Below are 20697 nucleotides of genomic sequence, written 5' to 3' on the forward strand. Positions count from 1 at the left end.
TTTCATTTTTTTCTTTTTTTTCTTTTTTTTGGGTTACACAGTCCTACTAGTCTTAGAAATCCAAGGCTCAATGCAATGCATAATCAAATAATAAATAACTTTCCTTCTTTGGTCTTTAAATTATTCAAGATGGGTAATTCCTAAATAAAATGTTAACAAAAACACCTTCATGCTCTTTTATCTTCTTGCTATTCACATCTCATTCTATGTTCTAGACAGCTCTGGCAACAAAGACACCGAAGAAAATATTATTTACAGTGAACTTTATTTCATTGATTTCACTTAACATAATTCCAAAGCAGGTCTGTGCTCTAAGGTAAGCAAAAGAACAGGTATCCTAAATCTCATTAACAGATCTTTTTCACACTGTTCCTCTGAGTAGGGTACAGGGTTTCAGGGGCCCCAATGGCGACACCTTACATTTTATCCCTGGAGATTTTACCTATAGATTCAGAAAGAACAGATAACACCAACATACAAGAATCAAACTGTACGCTTCTACTATAGGAAGAAGATCTTGTGTTACACTCTACCCACCTCTTTAGGGTTGTAATGATAATAACTGACTTTTTTCTCTGCAGAGTTGGGTTTCTTTGGTTTGTTTTTGTTTTAAGTAAAATGTCAGAATATGTGAAAATGCTGTACTTATTTATCTTAATATGCTAAAAATAGTGAAAATTTTAAAATTCTTCATGAGTCCAAGCTGGGCCATGACTACTACTGATGGGGTTTACCCAATGCACTAATTCCAAGTTTGGCGACCATCAGCAAACTGTTCAAAGGAAACACATAAAAAAAAAAAAATCAGATAAAGAACAGCACAGGCACTTGACTATTTTTTGAGGGACTGGGACTCAGCAGGCCTCTCACAACTACATGGTGAGGAGGTGCCAAGGCAGAGCAAAGCAGGGATGAGCTCCCACCCCTGGAGGCGCCAAAGGAAGAACTTGTGAAAGGCAGTCCTGCACCGGGGCTCTGAAATCATACACGTGAGCTGAAGTTCCTAATCTAACAGCCAGTAATTCAAAGATGAGAAAACAAAGCTGGAGAGACCAAGGCCTCCCCAGTCATAGAGGTCATCAGTGGTAGGTCTCCAGTCTCCCAGTTTACAGCTCTTGACCTTGGTCTATGCTGATTATAAATCATTATTCTTGACAGCATCATAACTATGATCAAAGTTGGGTAAGTAATCTTTTTCCAAAGCAGATTTTAAAAAATTCTACTTTGGGGGGTATCTTTATTATACTTAAAGACTATATTTTTAAGAATAATCTGGCTTGGATTTTATAATTAAAGTTAATTACGATTGACGTTAAATAGGATTCAATCAGAATTCCCTTTCAGCAAAATTTTCAATAATAAAGAACACCTTACAACTAAGAAACATGGACCCCATGCTGAAAGTCACACAAACGGCTGCAGTCATGGCTTTGCACTGAAGCTTCCTCCACTGCAGAAAGGGGCCAGGATGGACCAGAGAGCAAATGTGAAAGCAAAACCATTTCCAAAGTGAACGAATATACTTATTTCATTTTGACATTAAATCTGCTGTTTTTGCAGCCTTTCCTATTTGTATATGAATTTAAATCATTTCAGTCGATGCTCAGCATCAGATATACTGAAACAAGTAAAATTTTGAATGTCTAAAGTGTTTTGGGCATTAAACTAGAACTATCAATAGAGCAGAGGGTACCTGGCACCTGCAATTAAGCCTGCAGGCATAAATTTTCCAGAGTGGTAGAATCTCATTCCCATAATGCCAGCCAAGGTTCCAGATGTAACTGATGGAAAGATAAAAAGAGTCAAAGATCACTACATCTTATACGTTGGAGGATGAAAATGCGGCCAAACTCCCACCCATCTTTCAAGGGCCCAGACCTCATCTCATACCTCCTCCTCCCCCCAAGTTGGGGAGCTCCACAGCCACCCACGGTCAATGGGACCAAGTACAAACACTGGAATCAAAGGCTCTCAGTGTCTGAGCCCAGCCTGCCTTTCCAGCCTCACCTCCTACCACTCTTCAGCCGTAAATTTCTTAGTTTTCTCCTAAATTGCTGTAGGAGAAAACTACATTTTTCCTGTGCCGATGTTATTTACCCTGTGTGCTCTCAGGCTCTTCCCACTCGACATCTATTCAAATACCTACCACCTGCCACACACTGCACCAGGTGCTGGGAACACAACTGTCATCAACAAGATCTCTGCCCTAACGGCGTTTTGAGTTTGATAGGACTAACTTGAAAGAATCACACAAATAAAAACTTAGAAGTATAATCCGTGCTACAGGCGCAATTAACGCAATACAGATAACGTGATGAACAGGGGATCCAGCCCACTGAGGGAGAAGGACTTGCTGAGAAAGTGAAGATTGAGCCGCGATGTGAAGAGTCGCGGTTAACAAGCTCAAGGGGAGGAAAGCACGTTCCAGGCAGAGGGCGTAATATACGCAGGGCCCTGCGGTGAGAGGGGGCTGCTAGCCGTGGTGTGGCACAGAAACCGAGATTGAGTGAGGAAGAGGGCCACGGCCTACAGAGCCTCGAGGGCCTCGGGACGGACTGTGGTCTTCTTCCAAAGAGCAATGAAAAGCCATTAAAAGATATTACGCAGAGGGATACATACAAAGAGCTGCGTTCTGCAAATATAACTGTGGCTGTACCATAGGGAACAAGCTTCAGGGAAAACAGAGAGGAGGTAGGGTACCAACTGAGAAACTTCCTCGGGAATGCAGGCAAGAGGGGGGCTAACTGGGGCGTGGATGGTGGCCGTGGAGGTAGGGAAGGGGACAGCCTGGGATACGAGTTGCAGGTAGCGTTGACAGGACTTGCTGATGAATCAGACAGAGATGGAGGGGAGCAATGGAGACCCAAATGGAGGGAGGACAGCAGGAGACCAAGCGTGTGTGAGGACAGGAAGCCAGGTTTGGGCAGATGCCATGACACAGCTGAACGCTTTCAAGCAGGCGACTGGATATACGAGAGTAAAGCTTGGAGGAGAGAGAAATTTGTGAGTCATTTGTGTATCGGTGGTCATTTAAGACCTGGGCTTCAACCATATTGCCAAGTGAGAGAGTATAAGGAAGATTAAAAGAGCCAGGTGTTAAGAACCTTGGCCGAAATGGAAGACAGGTCGACAAAACAAACAAAAGGGAATCAGAAAATGAAAAGGAAAAACAAGAGAACAGAAAAGGGATTGGTGTACTGTGCTGAGAACAGCTAAAAGGCCAAATAAAATGAGGACTAAAAAGTGTACGCTGAATTCTGAAACATCCAGGTTCCTGGCAGCCTCAGGGAGAGCTATCCCCATGGACTAAGGGGACAGAAGTGGAGGCCTAAGTGGGTGGAGCACGTGAGGTGAGGAAGTGAAGATGCGAGTGTAATGGGTTTTTTTAAAGAGAAGTTCCTGAAGAGGAAGCAGAAGGGAAGCAACTGAAGAAAGCAGTGGGGTCACGAGAGGTGCTTTTTTTTTTTTTAAATGGGTGAGAGGTGAGCACACTGGAGCATCAGTGTGTGGGATCCACCTGAGAGGCAGGATACGGGGAAGAGCTGGCGTCACTGATGGTGTAAAGCTCCGGAGAAGGTGAAGCAGTGGAGACCCAAAGCCTGGTGGAGGGACCAGCCTTGGAGACGAGAACCGGGACAGGGGAAGGCTTAGAGGCCGATGGCATGAGGGAGTCTCCACGTGACGGCTGCTGTTTTTTCTTCAAGTAGATGGTGAGGTTGTTCGCTGGGGTGTCAGAAAGGGGACAAAGGGGCCTGAGAGTAACTCCGGGGCTGCGAGAGAGCCACCGAGCAGAGCTGAGAGCTGGGCGCTTCCTCCTTCCCAGCCCAGGCCAACTCGGACAAACCACTGTGACACGCCTGCTCCCTGTGAGGGCCAGAACTGCGTGTTTTCTCATCCTGTGGGTTTGTGGGGACAGCGAGGGGCCCACACACCCAGCAGGGTGTCTGACACAGGGTGGAGCTCAGGAAAAATGCACCAAAGCCACCCTGATAAGTTATCTTCCCCTCCCCGCGCCCCTCACCGTCTGCGCTGCTCACAGGACACGGCAGCAGCTCCAGTCACGTTTTATGCCCCCGGTGAAGGTAAAGCCTCCCTGAAGGGAGGGCCTACATCTTACACACTTAGTTTACATCTAAAGGGCTAACAAATGATTTTCAAATGGGAAAAATGCAATACCGATGCAAACCTAACCCAGACACATGGTCCTTTAGTGATTCTCAAGCAGACGGTCTTCAGTGGGCAATCACAATGGTTAAGAGACACATGCCTGCCTTACACAAGTTTAATGCTTATTTCACTGGGGAAATCTACATTCATGAGGTATGAAAACCTTTCCATATTCTGTACATAAAAGATAAGTAGAAACCAGCACAAGACGCACCCCCCCCGCCCACATTTCAAAACTTCCCTAGGACTTGGCAGAAGCAGTACAACTGTCGTAATGTGAAGAACCTGTCACACCCCACCAACCCAGGGATGCATCAGGGAGACACTGAAACTGACATACCTAAGAAAACCCAAATGTTCCTTGGATCCTGAGACAGCTGATAGGCACCGAGGCCTGCTAATCCACCGAAGAGGAGCCCGGCAACCAGGGACGGGACACTGCCTGGAGGGAAGCAAATACACAGCTGCATTGCAATAGCAGACACTCATCTCACTGACAGAATCCACCAGACCGCCCTCCCCTACAGAGGAAAACAGCAAAGAGAACGTCTCTCAACGCGGTTCAGGACCAAGGCATTCTCAACCAGGAAAATGTTTGGGGGAGTTTGCTATTTTACCAGAGAGGTCAGGGTCATACCACACGGGTCAGGCAGGACACTTCCAGGGAGAAAGGAAGGGCTCCGAGCCAGGCCTGATTAACCCTGCAAGGACTGGAACTCTCCATGGGCAGGACCTTGGGCTCATCCCCAAAGGAAAGGGAAAGAGGGTCAGTGAGTTAAAAAATGATCCGGGGAGCAAGAATTCTGATGTGTGTGATGGCGGGCGGGATGCAGGCAAGGAGTGGGGTGGAAACAAGCAGGTTCACTGACACACCTGTGCCTGATTTAACACGGAGACTTCAAAACTGCTTCTGCGAAGACTAGAGGTTTCCTTCTACTTGAAGAGCAGAGATGGCCCTCTGGGGTCAAGGCTGATGTATGGCAGGTGACGATAATAACAATCTACTACCATCCCTAACTGCTATCTTTATCTAAAGAGTCAAAAACAAGTGACTGGACAAGAAGCCTGGTGTAGCTCGGCCAGATAACCGCAAGGCAAGTGCAGCTACAGGGCTGATAATAAGCCTGCACTCCAGCGAGAGGGCCTAAAGCAAACCTGACTCCAATAAGACTGCAGTTTGAGGACCCTGGGGACTCACTCTTCAACGGGAATGAGATTTTAAGAGGTTAAATAACTACGAACCATACCTGCTTTTGCATAGCCAATGATCCCGCCGGAAGCGACCAGTGCTGCATAGCCAAAGCCGAGCCAATGTAAAGGCACTCTGAAAATGGAAGAGTAAGAAATCGGTGCCAACCGTGTTTAAAACACAAAAAACAAACAAAACAGCATGGAACCATAGAATGGGATCAAAAAGGTCATCATTCCAGAACAATCCTATCACTGTATAAATGCAAATAAATCCCAGAGAGGTTAGATGACTTGCCTAGAGTCAGTGGCAGAGCTGGGACTCGAACACAAGTCCCTGGCCTACACGTCCATCCTCCCATAGCCCAAGTGGTCCAGCAGTCTTGGCTGAGCGCCCTTTTCAGATGATGAAAGAAACTGGTTTTGAAAAGCTCCTGACTATTCTCCCCCGATTTCACTGGGCACTTACAGTGGGCCAGAGTCCTTCTGCATTGTTCTCTTTCACTCCGTCCAAATGGAAGATCACACCAGGCCTGCACCTGCGGAGGAGGGGCTGGATCAGAGGTAGTTAACAGCACAGCTCGCTAGCAGCCAGGAAGCAGTGGGCCCAAGTTCCAGCTCCAGCCCTTGGGAGCTAAGAAGAATGGGCAAGCCACCCAACGTCTCTAAGCCTCAGTTTCCTTCACTGTACCTACGCTGAGGATAGCAGTGGTACAAATTTCCTAGGGCTACTATGGGCATTAAATGGGATAATATGTAAAGGGGCTTTGCACAAAGTAATTGCTGAACAGATACCAACCGTTCTAGTAATAACCTAAATTCTAATATAACATAGGCCCACAGGACACTTCACTGACCAGCTCTGTACAGTTAATGAGCTAATCTCATCACCTATAACAAAACTATAACTAAACTGGAAAGTAAGCACACCTCCTGTGCCCTTAATTCAAGTATTTTAGTTGCCCTTTCTGGGGGGAAAGGGTGCTGCTTTTCACCCCTGCCCAAAGAATTGATTTCAATACTCAACACCTGTAAAACTTTCAGACGGTTATTTAACTTTGCATCACTCATAGTTATTGTTAGATGGGGGGCGAGGAGGAAGGATGAAATATACAAAGCCCAAGTCATAATTACGTAGAACACTACACCCTCGGCAAAGCAGGGTGAAACTCCTAATTTCTTAAAGAAATGCAGCTGGTATCCAACGAGGCTAAGCTTGAAAATACATAACCTCTTCTGTTTAAATTATTGTCTATACGGGGGGGGCTTGGAATTGTACCACCGTCATTAATTCGACGTAACATTGGGTCACCGAGATTTTTAAGGAGATGGCCCAATAAAATCTCCAGGAAACTAATGACCTCGACGCTACCTCGGTAAGCATCTGCCTCAGGAGCTCAGGGTCTCCGCAGGATTCACAACCCACTTTAAGGAAAGCAGGAAACGAGGGACTACACAAGCACCTACCACGCAGCCTAAAGCCACCGCCTGGATCCGGAGGACAAAGAGCAGGCGGCAGCAAAGCCTCTCAACTCATTTCTAAAAGTCAAAACAGGTGTAAAATACTAGTAATAATTCCAAAGTACACGAACCTCCTTCCCGAAGGTCTGCACTCGCCGACGAGGGTGCGCACGTCTACGAGCGGCGAGTCGCAGTCCTGCCGGAAAGGTCGCGGCGCTTTCTCTGCGTCAGGGGGCGGGGCTTGGTACGGGGCGGGGCTAGAGACAAGGGACGCTGCGCTCCCTGCGTCCCGGGGGCGGGACATGGGGCGGGGCTTGCGCCGGATAGGCCGGCGCGCGCTCTTTGTCCCCGGGTCAGGGAGTCGCCGAGCGCTCCGTGTATCCGGGGAGCTGGGCGCGGTGCCGGCCGTCCAGCACCCGTCCCAGATCCAAGCCAGCCTGGCCTAAAGCCGGAAGCCCAGGGTTGGCGTCTAGTTTTGCAAGAGGCCTTTGCGAGCTGGGCCAGGTCTGCGGTGAGCGGGAGGGGCTGCCACCGATGGGGGGGAAGGGCATCCGAGGCTGGATTTTGAAGGACTGCATCAGCAGAGGCCCTGTCACCAGGTGTCAGCCAGATGCAGGCCATCGGGGAGGACTGTCACTCTAGCCCGATCACGTTATTTGCCACCATGGGAAGGGACTACTTTCTATCTGCAGAAGATAGGGTGGCCACTAGACAGGCTAGACAGTGTGGCTCACTTCCCTCTGTTTCAGAGAGTGAGGCTACTTGAAAAGCATCTTTAAACGGGACAGTTGGGGGGCTTCCCTAGTGGCGCAGTGGGTGAGAGTCCGCCTGCCAATGCAGGCGACACAGGTTCGTGCCCCCGTCCGGGAAGATCCCACATGCCGCGGAGCGGCTGGGCCCGTGAGCCATGGCCGCTGAGCCTGCGCGTCCGGAGCCTGTGCTCCGCAACGGGAGAGGCCACAACAGTGAGAGGCCCCCATACCGCAAAAAAAAACAAAAAACAAAAAACAAAAAACAAAAAAAAAACAAAAAAAGGGGGGGGGCGGGGACAGTGGGTGAGTTACATTTGCAAGTACCTCTGCGATGCCCCCGTGGCCACACGTTATCTCCACTCCCACTCCATATCTGCTTCTCTTCCCTGCGTTTCCTGCACCACCATTCACTCAGTTGCTGTAACAACAAAATGTGGGTGGGTGTCACGTTTGGCATCTCTCTTTCATCCCCTACAAGTATCAATAAGAATAGATCTTATATATACAATCTTGAGTGAAAAAGCAAATTGCAGTGCATTGGCAACTGAAAAAAAAAATGCACAAGGAGACAGTTGTGAGCTAAGTTTTATTGGGGCAAAATGAGGACCATAGCCCCGGAGACAGCCTCTCAGGTAGCTGAGGAACTGCTCCGAAGAGGTGGTGGCTGGGGGATGAGTCAGTATATGTGCTTTTGGTAAAGGGGGTTGGGTGCCCTCAAGCACACATTTTGACAGAAGGTTGGTGCTAGTCACAAGGAGCAGGTGTCTCTGTTAATGATTTTAGTGCTTTTCTAGATGTGAGAAGATGCAAGAAATCGGGCTCATAAAACCTTCCCCTGAAAATATCTAACTCTCTGAAGGCCTGTTCTGCCAGTTTTTCCCAGAGCACGGGGTGCCTCATTGCTGATCTCCAGCCAGAACTCCTTTCAGGGTGTGTGGAAGGTCAGCGAGTGCAGTGGCTAGGGACCTAACCCTTGTAGAGGCAGATGGTGAGTGACAATTTTTTGTTGGCAGCATACATACTCTGAAAGAAGACCTTCCACTTACAGCAACTCCTACTTTTCAGATATCAAAAGTGAAGTCTGTGTTTACCACAGCTGATTCTAACCAGCCGAAGCTGATAATGACTAAGAACTCTGAGCAATTCCACTTAGGCCAGACCCTCAACAACTTAATGGAAGACTCTCCTGAAAAAACAATGACAGGGGCTTCCCTGGTGGCGCAGTGGTTGGGAATCCGCCTGCTAGTGCAGGGGGCACGGGTTCAAGTCCTGGTCCGGGAGGATCCCACATGCCGCGGACCAACTGGGCCCGTGCGCCACAACTACTAAGCCTGTGCTCTAGAGCCCGCGAGCCACAACTGCTGAGCCTGCGTGCCACAACTATTGAAGCCCGCGCGCCTAGAGCCCGTGCACCGCAACGAAGATTAGCCCCCGCTCGCCGCAACTAGAGGGAGCCTTCGCGCAACGAAGATCCAACGCGGCCTAAATAAATAAATTTTATCATTTAAAAAAAAATGACAGGACTTGCCTTAACCAGCTGGGATGATTTAGGGATTCATTTCTCCCTATGCAGATGCAAGCTTCAAACCTTAGTTAAGCCCACCATGATCCTCCCCCTGCCTTTTAGACTTAAAAAATTGAACCACAGAGAATTAGTTTCCTATAGTCCTAGCCCTTGGTTGAGCTATTATTTGAAATAAGCTGTCCTACACCCTTAACCCTACCATAACGCATAGTATCATGTGCACTTAGGAGAAAAATCTGAAAAACAATTCCTTTATCTACTTCTGGTAAAGAAATGTGTTCAAGATTTTGTATTATTTTAAGCTATAATATTTTGAGAAAGATCTTTATTTGCCTTACACAACAGTAAAAATTATATATTACACATTAACGTACTATATATTGCCATGATATATAATTAATAAAATATTGCCTATCAAAAAGTTTTACCACTGTTTAAAAAAACAAAATCCTGAAAGTGATTTTTAAGCTGTACATTTTCTTCAAAAGAAATTCCTAGCTTTTACTCAGAAAAAAAAAAAAAAAAGTACATTTGAAAAAGTTTTTCTCTTAGGAGAAATCTGGAATTCACTGCATCATTCCTATTTTCTTCTTTTTGCTCTTCTTTTTTTCTAACATTTCTACTGTTTTCCTCTTCTTGGTTGACACCAGGCTGCTTCCTTTTGTTGGCTTATTACTGTCACCAGTTAAACCGCATTTCTTCGTGTCAGGTTTTAGCTGCCTTTCTTCCTCCTGGGCTTCACAGCCAGATTTCTTTTTATTCCTTTTGGACTGTTCTTGTTTACTTACTAAAATACAAGAGACAGTGCATTTAAAGACTGTTTTTCCCTTTGAAATAAACACAAGCCGACAATAAAGTCATCTGGATCTCCTCCACTTTAAAGATTCAAAGAGAGAGCAGATTATTTAGTTTCTGTAAACGATCAATTTCACTTACCAGGAGGTGGTTCTACAGCTGGAAGCAGGCTTTCTTTTGTGTCTGTCACTCTGTCCAGCCACACTCCAAGACATGTCAGCCTGGCATTAGTGTTTACTTCACACAGCAAAGACGGGGAAACCCCCTAAAACAGGAAAGGAAATTCGTGATAACATAGAGGTATTTTAAATAATTACTTTTTTTCATAAACAAGTTACCTTAATTTAAAACTTACACTGTATTTTGAGTATAAGATATACTGCCTAGAAGAAATTTATTATCTTGATTCATGATTGGTTTGACTAAGTCCTTCACAAGTGCCAATTTCTAAGAAGTGCTCCACTAAGGAAAGCAACCATTTTATCGTGGTCATTTCTGGGTTTAACAAAGAACCATGCACAAAGTAGGTGCTCAACAAACCACATTCACAGAATGTGTTTATACGAGAATGAAGAATAATAAACCAAGAATCTGTAAGAGGGAGACTACAAAGGGAATTTAAATTTCCAATTATCTGTTTCAAAACTATTGTTAGTTCTACAACTGATCAAAAATTCCCCATTTTTTCCCTTAGTAATGGCACTATTTTTATTTCACAAAATCTTACAGAGAACATCAATATACAAAAGAGAAGAAAGTAGTGCTTCTCTGATTTAAAGAGCAGGAGTTCTGGAATCCTGCCAGCTCAGACTCGCCAATACCAGCTCCTGAGGCAGTGCTGCGGAACCCTAACTTTAAAAGCATGAATGTCAATCATGCCTGGAAGAGATTTTAAAAGTTTAAAGATCTATGCCTTATGACCCTTAAAAGAAATTCCACCTCACTTAACTCAAAATACTATTGACAGTAAGACTCGCATTCAGTGTATTTACATTGTGCTGAGACACTGACCTTGTCCTCTTGGAGCTTCCACATTTTGATGAAACCATCACTCGATGCTGTAACAATAATATGATGCTCTGGAGTTTCAAAACTGAACATGTCTTTTACCCTAGGATAGAAACAGTAACACCATAAAAGACCCTTTCTTCCAGATAGTATGATACTGCTAGAAAGCTTCTATGCACAGTCTCTTGACTTTTCAATGCTTCAAGTATTTCCAAACTGCTCAATGAACTGTGCCTAAAATTTAACACGCTTCACGCTCCCATGAGTTGGTGAGTCATTTTCAGGGTCTAAGTTCCAAGATAAAATTGACTGTCAATGATACCTTAAGAAAAAGTTGAGAAGATGGTGACAGATAACTATAAATAATCAGATTATCATAAAGGAAATAAAGATACTTAAAGCCCCTGACCTCAGGAAACTACAAGGTCAGTACCGAGAGAAAAGACAACAGAGATGACCCGAGGCCTCCTCCTCTGCATCCGTTTTCCTTGTCCGCAGCGCCGCCACCCATAGTCTAAGTTACTATCATTTTCCTTCTGGACTACGGAGTAAACTCATCAGCCTCGCTGCTTCCATTTTTGCCCCCTAACAATTTTTTAAAAAATCAAACCATGTTACTCCCAGTCTTAAAATTCTACAAAGCTTGGATCTGCTTTAAAATAACACGGGAGAGGGAGGAAATGGTGGGACACAGATGAACCAATATCTACAAAGGCACTTAGTATGAAATTCAAACTCCTCCCCGTGACTTGCAAGGCCATGCACCATTTGGTTCACTCTGACCCAGTCCCATGGGTCTTCTTAGCTGTTCCTAAAATACACCAAGTTCTTTCCTCCCTCAGGGCCACTGTGCCTACAGTTCTCTCCTCTTTTTAGAAATAGCTCCTTTATCCCTAAGGTCTCATTCCCCCTTCCCTGATCAGCCTATCTAAATAAGTTACCGATGTTATTCCCAAATCATAATACCCATTTCCTTCCTGTTACAATTACCTGCTTGTTTATCATCTCTCTGTTGCCCCACTACAAGATAAGAGCCAGGAGTGCGCAAGCTCTTGTTGCAGTATTTCATTATGGATGCTCAGTGAATACTTGTTAAATGAATGAATGGCCAAATTTCATAAGTGCTATACGGCCTTGAAGAATATGTTCATTTCCCAATACAGGGGAAAACTAGGGCTTGTCTAATGATTGCAGTATTCTGAGTATTTACAAAGAGAGATTTCTTAAAGCTGAACTATTATTTAGAAAATAAAAACTAAGAGTTGTCTGAAACATAAATGAACATGCAAATAAAACACATTAAAGTATAACCATCCATAATCGACTTTTTCAAAATTACAGTGGAAACAGCAGAGGCAGAGTCAGGCAGAACTGGGTTGACTCCCAGCTCCATCACCTAACGGGGTAATCTTGGTCCAGTTACTTAACTGTTTACTCTGAGACTCACATTTACCCCCAGAGATACAGTGAGGAAGAGATAAACTGGCACAAGACAGAGGTCAATATGTCATTTATTTCTCCTGCAGGAAAAACAAATAGTGTAGAAAGGCGCTAGAAGTGGACAAGGAGAATAAAGTAAAAGGACAAGAGTGGTCAGGGGCAGAGCTCAAGATTGTTTAATTGTTTTTCCCTGTTCAAGTATGGATTGAGGATTTCCGGCCTCAAGTCTAGTGAAATTATTGGGAAAATAAATATCTTGTGCAAGTGACTAGTCCTGATGACAACTTCACCACTTTTGTATGACTCAGGCCAAGACAACAACATTCCCACTATCCTCTTAGGTTCCAGAAATCATATATATGTAGATATGTCCGACTATGTCTACGGTCGTTCATAAAAAACATATACCCTGCTTTATGAAGCTATTGCATTTATAAGAGACTCTACACGTACATGCACACAGAGATTAGTGAAAAAAATACCTGTTTTCATGAGCTTTAAATTCAGAGAGGCACATTAGTGAATCACAGTCAAAAAATCTTACAACCTCTTCATCTCCAGCCACTGCAAGGACAGATTCCTAGGAGAGGAAAAACAGAATACTATCCAGAATGTCATCAACAATTCCAACCAGCACCACACATACTAAACTCCCATCACTGATTTCCCATCACTTACTGAAAGAAACGTAACAGAAGATACTCTCTTTTCGTTTGTGATGGTGCCACTGACGGATGCAGTGTCAAGCCGATAGACATCTATTTTGTTCAGTATGACAACTACATATTTCTCTCCTCTTGGGGACCATTCCACTATGTGAGCATCTGTAAGTTAAAAGCACAAAGCTGTTGTATTTCATGAATAAAAAAAGAAACTGATCAGGGTCATAATAAAAATAGCATATATTTACACTGCATTTTCACATCCATTATCCCATTCAATCTTCACAACAAACTTATAACACGTATTCTGTGAGTTAATTTGTAGACAATGAACTGGTTCAAAGACTCATTGAGGTCATACAGCTGGAAGGTGGCAGAGCCACACCAAGAATCCCAATCTAAAGTGGGAAAAGAGAGTAACCTAAAGCACTTGCTCTCAGAGGGAACCACCAGCATGCACAAAAATAAATGTATGTGTACATGCTCACAAGGACGTGTGTGTATATACATTCACGTCCCATCAAATTTTCAAATACATTTCAAACAAAAATACTCACTTTGTTTTATGTTTTTTATGAATGCCAATCTTCCTTCCACAAGATTCCATGTTCTGCAAAACAGGAAGCTCATTTACAGCATGATCACCAACTCTGACCAGGTATAAACGTAAGTTTAAGGAAGACTCAAGTGAAAATTTACTAACCACTTGGCTATTCAGAAGAACTGCCTTCTTTCTTACAGCACCACGTGAAATATTATCAAGCAAGATTAAACTCGCTCTGTTCCCACAGCCCTTTCCTATGTATGCTGAGTCCACTGTATTTTCAAAAGGTTTCACTTCCTAAAACTCTTCTTTTTAGGATCACCCTCTACTTCACAGCTTACGACTGCAACGTAACTTGCATGTCTGAATATAGAGTTTGTCGTTTTTTCTCCATTATGAAAAGGTTCACTAGCTTTCAACCTCTCCCTTGTGTCAAAATATCATCAAATGGCTGACAATGTGAGACAATACAGAAACAGAATCTAATTACTATAGTAAAAGATGTCCCAGGGGTGGGTTCTGGTTATACTTGGAGAACAAAGACCACAGCTTAGTAAAGGTGCTCTTGGGCCTTCATGGCTTACCTTAATGTCTTATCTGTACCCACAGACAGGGCCAACTTGCCAGACGGGTGAATGGAAAGGAAGGTCACATGTCCTCTAAAAGGAAACTGACAGTTAGTCCCCAACTTGACTGGCACCTAGAGACCACCGATGGGGAAGTCTAGACTCACTTGTGAGCTTTAATCGACTTCAGGCACTCCCATTTCTTTGCATCCCAGACACAAATGAGGCCGTCCTCTGCCCCGCTGATTAAGTGCCTGTTGCCGTGGAATTTCAGGCAAGTTATTGTGCCTGTGGAAAAACCAAGACAGGCAGAATTAACATTCATTTTGAGTGCAAACTCCATTTCTGGTTTGAAGGCTCTGCTGCAGTAAGAAAACATCCAGTATCTTAATATTACTGAAATATGCCTTAAAGTGTCGGGTGAAGAAATTAATTTGTTTTTCATCTAAGATCATACAGCCTCAAGCCTATGTAAATATTTTCAGCAAAGAGTTTCTCTAGTTGTAGATATAGGTTTGAACTCATCAGTTCACTTTCTTGCTTTACATCCCCATAATCATAAATTTCAGAGACGGCTGGCTAGGATAGTTTGAGCAGAAGTCAAACAAAACTAACCAGCTAATCTGGGGAACAAACCAAGATGTACAGCCACATGACTTCTACTTTCCAAACAGTGAATTGGCTACCCAACCATCCATACAGTTATTATGCCTTCAAAGCTATTTTTGATTTGACTTCTACACAGTTCTTATTCACTGTCATAAGAATTTATTACAATTTCATAAAACATTACACTCTCTAATTATGACTTCTGTATTCTCCTTCCATGGTTAACAAATCTTCCTACATCTTTTCAACTTCTTTACAAAACACTGCACTCCCTTCCACTCAAACTGAAGCCTGGATCGCCCACGAATTTCCCCTACAGCGCTCCTCAGATATCAAAAGGCTGGAGCGAGGTGAGGCGATGGAAGAACCCAGTACTCAATCTCCCAAATCAGTCCTCAAGTAAGATTCCTTATCCTTTGAAGTCTGTGTCATCCAGCTTAACTGCCCTAGAGTTGAGGAGTCAGCAAACCACTGCCTGCCGGCCAGATCTGGCTGATAGCCTGGTTTTGTAAATGCAGTTTTACCGGAATACAGCCATGCTCACTCAGTTACAAAATGTCTACGGATGCTTTGGCACGGCCAAAGTGAGTAGTCATAACAGAGACTGTACAGCCACAAGGCCTAAATATTTACTACTTTGTCCTTCTCAGAATAAGAGTGTGAACCCCTGGGTCATTATTGTCCATCTGCACACCTCCTGGTCAATCCTTTACACTGCCCTTTATATTGAAAGAGCCAAAGATCTGTGAGGAATAATTCTGCACCCCCAAAAGCACTAATAATATGTGGGCTTACGGACTCCCTCCCCCTCACAGTGGGAGACTGCAGCCACCTTGCCCATGTTGTCCTCCTTCCCTCCTCCTTCTCATTTGGGAATTTTGCTTTCCCACATCTCCTACTCCTTCTTTCCATGACTCCATCTGTTCCCTGGAAAAGAGCTTATCTATTACCAACTGTTAGAAAAACAGGATTTGTACCAGGAATGAAGGAAATCAGGAGCCCTATTTCATTCATCCCCTATCCTAACTCTTTCTAAGTCCCTTCTTGTTGAACACCTGTACCAATGGGTTTGGACACACCAGACTTGTTTAACTTATTTCCTCCAAGCCTAAGGGAGAGAGGAGGCTTCCTTGTATGAACTGGGATTAGGAGACAGAGAGGAAAAGGAACGCACGTTGAAATCACTCAGATCCGAGCTTCTGCTGAAAAGCGAGACACCTGTCAAAGTAGGTAAGGACCATCTAATATAAGAAAGACTCTGATCACTCTAAATTGACCGCTAGAAACCAATGCTTGGTGTGGAACTTCTGAAATATGTGAAAGATAGTGTAAGAAAAAGGGTACCTGTCTTTATCTGCCTTTCATCGCAGGAAACTAACTTGCCTGGCTGAGTTTCCTCAAACTAAGTACGTATTTAAGTGATTCTACTACCTTAAGTTCTTTCTTCCTTTCCCTTTTCCTTCTGGAACACATGTGAAACCCCCCCTTCTCCGTCCCCTAGGAAAATGCAATGAAAACAGCACATGATGTTCAATACTGGGGAAAAAAATTACCTGTTCAGTCTTTCTGTCCCTTGGTCCTCCCATTACCCCGGTCAACTGCACCATTGGCGTGGAAAACACAACCGCGGCTTGCGGATCAGCCCCCTGACGTCCTCGACGCCAGTAACCTTCGCCTCCTCTGTATTTCGTCCCTCACCCCTACAGCCTGGACACTGTTACCACCGAGAGCTTCTCCACATTAACTCTACCCTCTGACCACAGCCTCACATCGTCCCAGCCCTTCTTCCACTCACAATCCACCTGCTTTTTTTCACTCTGGAGAGATCTGCAGACCCTTGACACCCTATCTTCTCTAGGCTGACAACCTATTCTTTCTCCGAAACCCTCAATTCCCTCGTAAATCGATCCCTCTCTTGCACACATCAAGTAACCTTCCTCTCTCTCCAGAAATGTCTGTAGCTTACTGCAAGCAGCTGCTAGTCCATCCACAGCCTCCCACCTCAGTCAGGCAGGCCCTCGTCAGTCCTTTACTCGTTCCTGGCACCTCCCCAGGAGAGGCGTCCAAACCACGAGCACCTTCCTCAGCGCTGCTGCCTTCTTCTCATTCAACCCCCAACCTCCTCCACGCAAGGGCCCCCGAGATCTGGCCCCAACTACTTCTCCAGCCACTCCCACCTCCATTCCAATCCTCTCATAAGAGCGAGCTCCTTACAGCTCCCCAGACACAGCAGTGGTTAAAAATACAGGCTCTACAGACTTCCCTGGTGGTCCCGTGGTTAAGAATCCACCTTCCAGTGCAGGGGACGCAAGTTTGATCCCTGGTCGGGGAACTAAGATCCCACGTGCCACAGGGCAACTAAGGTCACACGCTGCAACTACTGAGCAGGCAAGCCACAACTAGAGAGCCCGTGGGCCGCAATTACAGAGCCCACGCACCCTGGCGCCTGTGCACAACAACTAGACAGAAGCCCACGCGCCGCAATGAAAGGTCCCACATGCCGCAACAAAGATCCCGTGTGCTGCAACTAAGACCTGATGCAGCCAAAACATAAAATAAATAAATAAACAAATATTTTTTTTAAAAAACAAAAAAACGGGCTCTAGACCTCGGGTCAAGTTCCAGTTCCAGTGTTCTGTGACTCTGGGCGAGTCATGTAACATCTCTGATGTTACATCTAGGCTTTCTCTTCTGCGAACTGACGATACACTTATACCCTCCCGGCATACCACTGGTACCCGATGGCCCTCAATAACGTCGGCTCTTCACGTGACGCTATCACTTGTGCTCGTCACACTGCCTGCTCTGCCTGGAATGTCCTTTTCTCCACCCTGCAAGTCTCACCTAGCCAACAACTGATACTTTTCTTATAAAATCATGCAGGTGTCATTTTCAGGAAGCTTTCAATGAAAACTCGCTTCCTCCTCCTTGCCCTCTAGACTGAGTTAAGCGCCTCCTTTCTGTCCCAATACAGACTGTGAATAACTTAAGGACAAAGGACCACATTTTTTCCATTTCTATATTTCCTAGCACAGAATCTGCTACGTATCAGACACTTAATGAATTGTTCACCTGAAGTCAAACGGTAAAGTAATAATACCTCAACATTATTGTCTTGAAGAATACAATGTTCTTACCATTGTGATGCACTAGAGCCCCATGGTCTATTTTCTTTTTCATGTCATAAATGTGAATGGTTTCATCTTTGCTCCCAGTGACTACAAAACGGCTACTGACAGCCACTGCTGACAAGGAGGCAGTGTGGGCATGGTGAGTGAAGTCGGCCACAGGAGTCCATTTCTGCTAAAGAGTGATACGTACAGTCAGTGCCATGCCACGATCGTATCGTAGTTCTCTACAAAGAGATAAGTGGTTTCACGGTCTATGAAAACTCTCAATGGATCCTACAAATGGAGAAGACTATGCAACGAAAGGTAGATTCACACAAACAATCTGAGAATTGAATAAGGAAGGTAAAGCAGGAGATGGGAAGGCATCGCTGAGTATCAAAACCATTATGAAGACTGGGCTACAGGGACTTTAAGGTCCCATCCAAATCCTTAACTCCTTAATATGTTTACTTAGATGTGACACTTCCATACCATTCATTCACTCAAATGTCCAAATCTTGATTTGAATTTATTCACTCAAATACTGAATGACTACTATGTGCCTGGCACCATTTTAGGCAGGTGATACAGAGCAGTGAACAAAAGAAACAAAAGTTCTTATCCTAAGGGAGTCGCCATTCCTGTGGGAAGGACAGACGAGACACAATATGATGTCACAGAGGTAAGTATCAATATAACAACGCCTATAAAGAAAAATGAACAGGATTTGCATTAATACCAACATAAGCCCTAGAGAATGACCAATGATGAGGTCTTGAGAACTCTATGCTTGCTGCCATGGAACTTCTGGATTGGGTAAGTGTGACTGGTTGAGTGTGAAGGAGGACGGCTGAATACACACACACATACCCCACAAATTAAGGGAGATGCATCAAGAGGTACTAGCAAAACAAATAAACCAACAAAGAAAAAAAAATCACCAGACTTGTTTGAACACACTTAAGATGTGTTATTGCAAATTAATTCCTAAAAACGACAACAGGATAGTCCTTCCGTCAATTGGGACCCAGGGGGCCTCTTCTGAGTAAAGGTACAACATTCCTGAAGAGCTGCTATGGCCATAAATCAAAGAATAACCTTTGCTTGTGCATATTACAGAAGGAAGGCTGGTTATCTGGAATATTGCCTGACTAGGTTTAGAAGCAGTACTGGGTAATGGTTAAGCGCTTCAAGCATCAGAGACACCTGGGAATTTGAGTCCGAGGTCTGCCACTTATTAGCTCTGTGGTCTTGAACAAGTCGCTTAACCTATCTCAACTTCTGGTTCCTCACCTGTAAAATGGGAATAACTGTATCTGCCTCAGAGGGGTGCTATGAGGACTACTCTGTGTCTGGAACATGGAACGCAACATAATTACAGAAAGAACACCATCAGTAGCATCATCTTTTTTTTTTTTTTTTTTGCGGTACGCGGGTCTCTCACTGTTGTGGCCTCTCCCGTTGCGGAGCACAGGCTCCGGACGCGCAGGCTCAGCGGGCATGGCTCACGGGCCCAGCCGCTCCGTGGCATGTGGGATCTTCCCGGACCAGGGCACAAACCCGTTTCCCCTGCATCGGCAGGCGGACTCTCAACCACTGCGCCACCAGGGAAGCCCAGTAGCATCATCTTTGAGTATTGAAAACACGTACCTTTCAGCCAAAGGCAGATTAACCACCAGAGTAGAAAACAAAATAAACAAAAACAGTCAGTCAAGTCATATACTTCCAATTTTCTAGTTAATTCAAGACTGACACTTTGACTTCTTCATAAACAAGTACTCAATGAAATAGGTTTCTGGGAAATACCTAGGACTACTTAGGGGGAAAAAAACAGCACAGGACTAAAAGTTAAGGGATCTTGCTTCTAGTCCTAGGTATGTCCTATCTGCTTGACTACTGCTAATTTACTTTAACCTTTTAACGCACACACCCAGTAAAATTCGTACATTTTGTTGTCATTTTTCTGCACGTGTTTCCCTCCCTCATCCTCTCCTCCTTATGTCGGGAAGATCTCCAGGGCAGGGTTCATGTCTGTGGCTTCTTTGCACCTTCACTGCAAGTACTGGCCTCACCGTAAGGGCCCAATAATGAACTGGTGTCACTTTATCTGTGAGGGTTTTTTCCGGATTTAGCTCAAATATTTTGTAAAATACCGAAACATAAATCCAGTGAAAAAGCGAACTGTTCTTTCATTAAATCCTGAACACCTCACGGGCTGTCAACTTGGATTCATAATCTACGGCCCACTGGCCCGTTTGCAGAAATGCCAGCTTCCTTCGAAGTAAACTTCCTTCGGAATGTTTACTACGAAAGACAGACATCTTCTCGTAGTATGAAATGCCTTCTCCGTGTTTTAAAAGGCTAACGTGTATTTTAAGTCTCCTGAGCTTCGTCACCGAACCCCTAAGAAATCAGACGGTACGCTCCCTTGCTGCACTGTTCACCTCGGCCGTGTGGGAACCAGACCCGACGGCGCCCGCCCCACCCGCGACGGCCCCTTCCCGCGCGGGCTCTCACCTTATGGTCGCCGCTCGCCTTGGGCTCCAAGTGTACAGCGAACCCAAAAAGGACCTGCTCGTAGCATCCAGCTACCAGCTCCATGCAGCAGCGAAAGCGCCTCCTCCCTGAGGCAGCCTCAGCGCAGACCGGTAGTGACGAAAGCGGATTCAAGGGGGAGGAAGGGGTCCTTCCTGCGTCGACGCTCGTTTACGTCAAGACCGCGGGGCTGCCTTTTAGCCGCCTGCATCCGTGGGAGGGATTTCAGGGCTAGAAGATCACGCGGAATTTCCAAGAAGGGAATAAAGAAGGACGCCCCATGACGAGATTCTCATTTCAAGGAGGAAAAAAAAAAAAACCTGGGGACTAGCAGG

General features: G+C 45.0%; 2 protein-coding genes across 6 annotated transcripts; both read right to left on the bottom strand.

The window, feature by feature from the left end:
- Positions 1-246: 246 nt before the first annotated feature.
- On the bottom strand, positions 247-7034 carry TMEM14C (transmembrane protein 14C). 3 transcript variants are annotated; one of them, XM_081247193.1, is made up of 6 exons: positions 6948-7034; positions 5825-5894; positions 5415-5491; positions 4508-4609; positions 1701-1781; positions 247-772 (listed from the first exon to the last, which is right to left on the bottom strand). In XM_081247193.1, exons 2-6 carry the CDS (start codon positions 5845-5847, stop codon positions 765-767), a joined length of 291 nt encoding a protein of 96 aa, XP_081103319.1. In that variant the 5' UTR covers positions 5848-5894; positions 6948-7034; the 3' UTR covers positions 247-764. The 3 variants fall into 3 exon arrangements, with proteins under 3 accessions (XP_081103319.1, XP_081103317.1, XP_081103318.1); XM_081247191.1 differs by having other exon boundaries at positions 1694-1781; XM_081247192.1 differs by having other exon boundaries at positions 1694-1781; positions 6823-6956.
- Positions 7035-7960: 926 nt separating this feature from the next.
- PAK1IP1 (PAK1 interacting protein 1) lies at positions 7961-20484 on the bottom strand. Of its 3 annotated transcripts, none has more exons than XM_081247190.1 (10): positions 20345-20472; positions 17855-18020; positions 14276-14396; positions 14127-14201; positions 13556-13608; positions 13015-13160; positions 12819-12916; positions 10900-10999; positions 10030-10153; positions 7961-7986 (listed from the first exon to the last, which is right to left on the bottom strand). In XM_081247190.1, the coding sequence occupies exons 1-10, from the start codon at positions 20426-20428 to the stop codon at positions 7976-7978; spliced, it is 978 nt and encodes a 325-aa protein (XP_081103316.1). In that variant the 5' UTR covers positions 20429-20472; the 3' UTR covers positions 7961-7975. The 3 variants fall into 3 exon arrangements, with proteins under 3 accessions (XP_081103316.1, XP_081103314.1, XP_081103315.1); XM_081247188.1 differs by lacking the exon at positions 7961-7986 and adding an exon at positions 9497-9880 and having other exon boundaries at positions 20345-20484; XM_081247189.1 differs by lacking the exon at positions 7961-7986 and adding an exon at positions 9498-9880 and having other exon boundaries at positions 17855-18017.
- Positions 20485-20697: the final 213 nt, after the last annotated feature.

The sequence above is a fragment of the Mesoplodon bidens genome (genome assembly GCF_964165515.1).
Source record: "Mesoplodon bidens genome assembly, chromosome: 10".
NCBI classification, from domain to species: Eukaryota; Metazoa; Chordata; class Mammalia; order Artiodactyla; family Ziphiidae; genus Mesoplodon; species Mesoplodon bidens.